The sequence below is a fragment of the Ailuropoda melanoleuca genome, chromosome 5 (genome assembly GCF_002007445.2).
Source record: "Ailuropoda melanoleuca isolate Jingjing chromosome 5, ASM200744v2, whole genome shotgun sequence".
Classification (NCBI taxonomy): Eukaryota; Metazoa; Chordata; class Mammalia; order Carnivora; family Ursidae; genus Ailuropoda; species Ailuropoda melanoleuca.
In genome coordinates this window covers 101,589,110-101,597,396 of record NC_048222.1, presented here as the reverse complement: position 1 = coordinate 101,597,396, position 8,287 = coordinate 101,589,110, and the positions used below count along the sequence as shown (strand labels likewise).

The following is an 8,287-nucleotide window of genomic DNA, read 5'->3' as shown; positions in this document are numbered from 1 at the left end:
ATTTCTTTGAGGAATGTCCTAATTTTCCCTCTTATTGTCCAATAAAGAACTGTGGTGTTTCTAAATTCAGCCAACAGAGACTAGTTGTATGACAAGTAAATAAGTCTTACTGGGAAGATGTTGCTTAAGTGAAAAAATGGTTCAGCCAACAAGTGAACCAAAACGTTAAATATTAACTAAGGAAGGTAACCATTTCTAAAGTGATGCGTAACAAAGGACTCAGCTATATATAGGATTGAAGATCTCTCAGTGAAATCCACAAGCAAAGGACGGTTTCTTGGAACTTCCAAAAATTTAAAACCATGAAGAATCTATTATTGCTACTATTGTGTGTTTTTATTGTTAAGTCACAAGCTCAATATTATGACGATTTGGTGACTATTTTAAACTTATTATATTATTACTAATATTATTAATATAAAATATAACAATGTAATCATATAAATATTTTAATGAAATTAACCTTGATTTTAATTATGAAATTGAATTGTTAATCTCAGGGACCCATTTTACTTAAAGAATGCTACATAGTATTTCCATAGTATTTCTTACATAAAAACAAAATAATGATTTCTTGTTTTCTTGTTTCTTACCTTTATCTTCCCAGGATGAAGGAGACAAAGTTGTGGTAAGATTGCTTTTCTCACTTGTTATCCTGAGTACTGTGATTGTCATTTAATTCTAGCAATATGTTTTTACAGTTATGAGGACAAATCTGAGAATTTTGCAGACTATAAAATAATGAAAAATCAGTATTTTAGGAGAAAAAAGCTGTGGTAGATTACTCATTGGTGAAGGAGAGTAATACATAGTTCCTGAAATTACTGGTGACTTATGAATGAAAATTGTAAACTAACTAATCTACAAGTAGAATAGACCGAGTGCAGTGATAGAAAATGAAAGAATTGTTTTTTTTTCAAGTGAGGAAAATCTAAATCATAAGTAGTATTTATTGTTATTATTAATAGTTATGAAACACATAGTTCAGTATAAGTTATTCATTTGTAGAACAGTTCTTCCTCAACTACTATCTTTGCAGATTTATTTCTCTTGGTTTGAAGATAACAAAAATACAGAAATGCATTTAGGGTGATAAATACTTGAGGGATTTTAATTTTATTCTCAAATGAATCGTGATCAGATTTTTTGTATATAACATAGGACTTCACACTAGAAATAAGAATGTACAATAATACTTAAAGGAAGTGATTTGTTCAGATTCTATGTTAAATTTGAAGGGAACTTAAGTTGTTTTAATTATCAAACCATACAGATAAAAAGATAGTTGTCTGGTTAATTGCATTAGGTAAAAAGAATGTAAAGAATGTGTAAGAGTAAACTTTTGTAAATACTTGGCTAAGAACTTTTACATTTCTACTCACCAGCTAATCCTTACAGAGAGAGTTTACTAGTTTAGGCTCCCAAATGGATTTTCTAGTTTTTGTTATCTCACTAAGTATCTTCATGAACCTAAATACCCATAGAATTTCTTTAAATATTTTTAATTCCCCTTTCTCTGGTAAAGCTAGACCATCAATGCTACCTCTGTAACGGCACTATGAAATAGAAAGAAAATATTTTTCTTCTATTATAATTTCATTTGCAATAAAAGGTGAGTCACATTGCATAAAATTCCTGGTAGAACAGACCAGGACCACATGATGTATGTACATTTTCCCCAACTCTTCACATGTTATTTTTATTACAATCACACATACCCCGATACTATATTGACTCAGCAGGCAGATCTGGGGCCCCTGGGTTGAAAGCACACTCTCGCTAAATGTTAAATATCATTATAACTTAATGAATAGATGACAGTAAAATTCAAAATAGATCATGGCATGACATCTAGGCTCACAGAATCGCCAGAGGGTTTAGCCTCTGCTTCACAGCTAGTCATTTGTTAACTTGCAATGAAGCCCCCAAAAGTGTAATTGCCCACAAAGACCACATGCCAATACGGTTAATCCCAGCCAACACTTTTACATTGCATTGCCTGTTTTCCACTTCATTGTCTTTTAATGTACTATTTTTTAAGTTGGCAAATACTTTTAATCACGTACCTTGAGAATTATTTCAGGTATGAGAAAATTATGGTGTTTGATAAAGAAATCATGTAGGAAATTTCAAGAGAATGGTTTAAGAAATCATTTCGTGGATATAAAATAGGAGTAAGATTGGAATTAGCAGCGGAGAAGCCTTTTGGGTTTTTTTTTTTGGTTTTTTTGTGTTTTTTTTTTAAAGATTTTATTTATTTATTTGACAGAGATAGACAGCCAGTGAGAGAGGGAACACGAGCAGGGGGAGTGGGAGACGAAGAAGCAGGCTCCTAGCGGAGGAGCCTGATGTGGGGCTCGATCCCATAACGCCGGGATCATGCCCTGAGCCAAAGGCAGACGCTTAACACCTGTGCCACCCAGGCGCCCCCAGAGAAGTCTTTTGAACTATAGTATCTATTATGTGTTATTGCAATAGAAAGACTGAGTACTTACTATGTGTCAGGTGCTCTCTGGAGGGTGTCACATGCAAAGCCGTTTAACCCTTACAATCGTCTTACACAGCAGATACTATTATTATCCCTATTTGAAAAGGACGCTGGAGCACATATATCATAACTTGCCCAAGATTTTGTAGCCAGTAAGTGGTAGGGTCAAGATTTGAACCCAAGCAGTCTGGCTCCAGAGTCCCTTATTCCTCTTCAAACATACTTGAGTCAAAGATTGTCTTATTACAAATAAATCCCAAGTAAATGTCACTTTGAATAAATCTGTATTGGTTCTTAAATATTGTTATATAGGAGTTAGGCAAACTAATCAATTCATAAAAACTAAAAGTGGGAAAATCATGAACAATGATTACAGGAATTTAGTAATCCGGATGGCTTGAGAGTATATATTCCTCCTGACAGTGTAAATGCCTTACTATTTTATGTATTTCAGTGGATGGGTATCAGGAATCTGAGGTCATTACTATTCATGATCTGATGCAGCTTTATTTTCAGGCTTTTTAAAAACTCCTCCTGGACAATAGCTTTACATGCAGTTTTTCTTTCTGTTGTTACTAAAGAGACCTAAGCAGCCTATTGATTTACCAACAGTGACTAGCCAGTTGATGGACCTTAAGAAAACCATGAATCATGTGATAACCTAAATTATAAATTGAGTGTATTGGAATAGTTCCATGTCAAATCTTTGTTAACACTTTACATTTTATTTCTGCCTGGTTTCCTGAAGGCCACTGTCGATGCCCGTGGTCACCGGCCCCTTGACAAGAAGAGGGAAGAGGTTCCCATCCTGAGACCTGCCCCACCTCCCATCAGTGGAGGTGGCTATCGGGCTCGTCCATCCAAAGCAGTGGCCGGCCAAAAGAAAGTAGAAAGAAAAGCCCCTGATGCTGGGGGCTGTCTTCATGCTGACCCAGACCTGGTGAGTACGTTGATGTTTCTTGTCCTGATGGGTCTCTCATGCAGAGAATGCCTATCTTCATCATGGCTTCCTAATGTTGCCTTGACCCACATCATCATCGTTATTTTGTTTCTTTATTTTGGAAATAACTACGAAACTTATTGGGCCTTTGGTTAAGGTTCCTTTCTAGTTTTCTTCAGTCTGAGCCCAAAACTGTAAAAAATGTTCTTTATTTTGTATTTTGCCCACCTCATTTTTTCAGGTGGTAAAATTTTCATAGTCCCGTTGTATTTATTCTGTGGTAAGGACTAATTTTAATCTTCTCAGGAATATGTTGAGGACTCTAGAATTTCTGGACTTACATACAGAAAATCAAATTACAAGTTTTTATATCGGCTAATGATATCATTGAATTTTCACCATATACTATTTTCACAAATACCTGTAATCTGAATCCTTTATCTAATGCTCACTATTTTCTTTGTTTGCAGGGAGTGTTGTGTCCTACAGGATGTCAGTTGCAAGATACTTTGGTAAAACAGGAAAGACCAATCAGAAAAAGCGTAGATGAGTTAAATAACAATGTGGAGTCTGTGTCCCAGTCCTCTTCTAGCACCTTTCAGTATATAACTCTGCTAAAAGAGATGTGGAAAGACAGGCAGAAACAAATAATAGGTAGATATCCTGTGTTTTATGTTTGGTACTGCTATAAAATTGGAACTTCTTGAACTGCCATGGGAAAGCATGATTCTGAGAAGATCAACATTTCTAGATTATTATTATTATTATTGCCTAAATAGCATCCTACTGCTTTCAGGATAAGCCTGACTACCCTAAGGTTCTCACTTAGCCACCTTTACCTGCCTCTTGCCATATAAGCACTATTTAGCAGTTCTCAGCTAGAATCATTTTCTATGAAAAATTCACCATGATGTCCTTATTTTCATTCTATAAGAAATGTGTGAATCAGAAGACAATATTCAGAGTCAACCTTAGCATTTATAGATTTAATACTTCAGGTTTTGAATACAAGAAGATGGTCTATGACGTACTCAATTGTGCTGCAGATAGTGCTACCAAATCTTTGACTCTTGAGATCTGACTGTGAAGTGCCATTGGCTGGGTGGTTAGGAATCAGCTAGTGAGTAAGCCTGGCATAGGCATCTCAGTGAGTAGCTTATCCAAATTTGGACATTTTTCAAAGGCATCATGACATTCTTCTTGTAAATTTCAAGGCTCTACTGTACTTATGTGAGATGAATAAGTAAATCAAGTGTATCCACATGATGTTGAACTTCTGAGATGGGAGGCCTAAACACTGCTTTCTCCTCTTTTCCCCACCAGAGAAATAAAGAACTTTCTGTACTTATCACTAGGCATAAGTTTTAGCTTACACCTAAGGTAAATTAGTAGCTAGACTTCATGTTAATTTGTACATGTCATGGACGAAATAATTTTCTCTGGTACAACTACATGTCACGACAGTAGCTCTGTGTCTGTTAACTTACTCTCAGAAAATTAAAATCACAACTGTATGGTTGAATACCTGTAGTTTTTTTGTTGGGAGAAAATGCTTACCATTCCTTCATAATTTCATTTTTGCAGATAATGAAAATGCAGTAAACGAGTACTCCTCTGAGCTGGAAAAGCACCAATTATATATAGAGGAGACTGTGAACAACAATGTCCCAACTAACCTTCGTGTGCTCCGTTCAATCCTGGAAAACTTGAGAAGCAAAATACAAAAATTAGAATCTGATGTTTCAGCTCAGATGGAATACTGCCGCACCCCATGCACAGTCAGTTGCAATATTCCTGTGGTGTCTGGCAAAGGTAACCAGTTAATAAACATATTTCCAGAGGGTTCCAGAACAAATGCTCTCTAAAAATAAGAGAACTGGAAAAATCTTAGTGGCTCTTCCCCAACCAATCCCAATGACATAAGAACACATCATGAAGATATCCCTAGCAAGCTGTGTTCTGACTTAGCCTAATGTATTCACCAGGTTTTGATGAATTGGATGTAATATAATGATGGTGGTAGCTCCACCTGGCTAATGCGCATGTTTGCTTGGATAGGTGGGTGGGCGTAGGAGTTTCTCCATCCCATGTGTTCTGGCCGGTTATGTATATCCTAGGACATAAAAGGTGGAGAAGGGCTTGTTTCATCCCCTTGGGAAATAGAACTCAAAACTGAGTTTGATTTTCAGTAAAAGGATGATTCAATTTCTATAATTCATTCTCAACTGTCTAATAAAACATTCCTCAGTAACCTGCATCATCAGTTATCTTATAAAATTGATGACTAAAGACCAAGGAGTTATGCTGTAGTTCCCTGAGTATTTGTTATCTTATGTTTGCAGAATGTGAGGAAATTATCAGGAATGGAGGTGAAACATCTGAAATGTATCTCATTCAGCCTCACAGTTCTATCACACCATACAGAGTATACTGTGACATGACCACAGAGAATGGAGGTAAGGATTTGATAGTTGTTCACCTATTATGCTATAATTATTTTGATACCATAGAATGCCAAGAAATAAGACCTAGCTTCAACATAACTAGCAATGAGCCATTTGACTTGGAACTTAACCTGATATTTTAAAGGTTATAAAATATCTATGATTCACAATTTGGGGTAAGATAAAGCACTTGAGGTCTCCAAAGATTTTAAGTTTTCCTTTCATATTTATTTCCTTATTGTATCTATTTTGAAGCACTAAACATAGGGGGACATAAAATAAATAGGTGAGGAATTCAGACATTCCCCCAAGAGAGATTATTTGTTATTGGTTAATATGTGCCATTTTTGTTTCTTTCAACCAAAGGATGGACAGTAATTCAGAACCGTCAAGATGGTAGTGTTGACTTTGGCAGGAAATGGGATCCATATAAACAAGGATTTGGAAATATTGCAACCAATGCCGAAGGGAAAAAATACTGTGGCCTACCAGGTAATAACTGGGAGTACAAAATAAATCATCCTGTTGAAAACTTTATTTCCATTTAAAAAATATAGTGGTGGGAGTCTGTTTTTAGGAGGTTAAGAAGAGTTTACAAAAATATTGTGAAAACTAAAGATAAGGGAAGGAAGGCAGTTTTTAATTTCCAAAGGTGTCATTTTTGGTGAGATTTTATTTATTTATTTTTAGGTGAGTATTGGCTTGGAAATGATAAAATTAGCCAGCTTACCAACATGGGACCCACGGAACTTTTGATTGAAATGGAGGACTGGAAAGGCGACAAGGTGAAGGCCCTTTATGGAGGATTCACTGTACAGAATGAGGCCAACAAATACCAACTCTCCGTGAGCAAATATAAGGGAACAGCTGGCAATGCCCTCATAGAAGGAGCTTCTCAACTGGTTGGAGAGAATCAAACTATGACCATTCACAACGGAATGTACTTCAGCACATACGACAGGGACAATGATGGCTGGTAGGTGTGATGTTTTTAACCCTGCTTTAAAAGCCACTATGAATGTTGTGATTGGGATCCTTAATGGAAGCTCATGTTATCTATAACTATCATTTCCTGGGTGCCTCCTGGGCCTTAGCCGCCATACTAAGCTCTTCAGGTGTCACTCTAAACCATTTCTGCTGTAAGGTTTTCATTACTTTCCTCATTTGACAGATGAAGTTCAGAGAGACAAAGTAACTTAGCCAAGGTCATGCAATGACAAAAGACAGAACCGGAACTAGAGCACAGTTACCTTCTGAGTACTGAGCATTTAGAAAAGTCTGTCTATTCTACTATGTGTATTGGAGCCTTCATTTCGTTTTCCATGGTTCTTTAATACTAAGGGAGCTGAAAGCTGACATGTCAGTTTAAAGAAACAAATGCAGATGAACTTGTCACCAGGCCTAGTTCTCTCTCTTTTTTGCTCTAGGGCAGAGAAGGCCTTTAGCGTTTTAGTTTCATTTTATTTATAAAACCAGAGTGAAAGAGTACTGTGCCCAGCACCCTTCTGTGGGTATTTTGCAAATAATTAACTCGACAGCACTGCAGTTCTAATAACCCCAAACATTTCCTTTCAGGTTAACTACAGATCCCAGAAAACAGTGTTCTAAAGAAGATGGCGGTGGATGGTGGTATAACAGATGTCACGCAGCCAATCCAAATGGCAGATACTACTGGGGTGGACATTACAGCTGGGACATGGCAAAGCATGGCACAGATGATGGAGTGGTATGGATGAACTGGAAGGGGTCCTGGTATTCAATGAAGAAGATGTCTATGAAGATCAGACCCTTCTTCCCACGGCAATAACCCCCAAAACATAAATTTTTATTCCTTTATATGTAACACATTTTTTTTAAATTATGTCATTGGAATATTCTTTCACACATTGTGTCCCTCTAAGACTATCAAATGTTGTGAGTGTGACTTTTTGGGAAAAGTATTTAGGCTAAATGACATTAAAAATGGCACATGACTTTCTTTTGTATTCTTCATTTATATTAACTCACTGAGAACTAATGAAACAATCATTGTGGAGAGTGTTCATAATTTCAGTTTCAGTTGATTCTGGAAAGCTTCAAATTAGGAAGAGGAATTTTCTGTCCTTGTTGTTCAAAAGTCCACTTTAAAGACTATTTATTTATGTAAGACCTGTCATACACAAAAAAACTTTCGAAAAGATTTATTAATTAAACCAGTCTCTGTTACAATAAATTAATGTATTCTTATTTTGTAATCTACATGACCAATGAGTTAGGCTTTGAACTTGGGAGAAAAGAGGAATAATCACAACTTTAAGTAGCTAATAAACTGGTACTGAACATATGAAAATTCAAAATCTCACTCTGCACCATGGGAAAACCACTTCTCTGCCATTTAGCTAGACTTTGGGATCAGAAATCTCAATAGGACAATGA

The 8,287-nt window shown here is 36.2% G+C and overlaps 1 protein-coding gene across 1 annotated transcript; it reads left to right on the top strand.

Moving 5' to 3' along the window:
• The first annotated feature begins 240 nt into the window (after window positions 1-240).
• On the top strand, window positions 241-8,084 carry FGB (fibrinogen beta chain). Its single transcript, XM_019809049.2, has 9 exons — window positions 241-374; window positions 608-628; window positions 3,237-3,428; window positions 3,899-4,082; window positions 5,013-5,240; window positions 5,771-5,884; window positions 6,239-6,364; window positions 6,563-6,848; window positions 7,448-8,084. The coding sequence occupies exons 1-9, from the start codon at window positions 303-305 to the stop codon at window positions 7,677-7,679; spliced, it is 1,455 nt and encodes a 484-aa protein (XP_019664608.1). The 5' UTR covers window positions 241-302; the 3' UTR covers window positions 7,680-8,084.
• The last annotated feature ends 203 nt before the right edge of the window (window positions 8,085-8,287 follow it).

What these genes read in the sequence shown, in the direction of transcription:
- FGB (XM_019809049.2), top strand. Translation starts at nt 303, where the DNA reads ATGAAGAATCTATTATTGCTACTATTGTGTGTTTTTATTGTTAAGTCA. An exon ending in CTCAATATTATGACGATTTG is followed by an intron (nt 375 to 607) that starts GTGACTATTTTA and finishes TTATCTTCCCAG; the next exon opens with GATGAAGGAGACAAAGTTGT. An exon ending in TCCTGTGGTGTCTGGCAAAG is followed by an intron (nt 5,241 to 5,770) that starts GTAACCAGTTAA and finishes TTATGTTTGCAG; the next exon opens with AATGTGAGGAAATTATCAGG.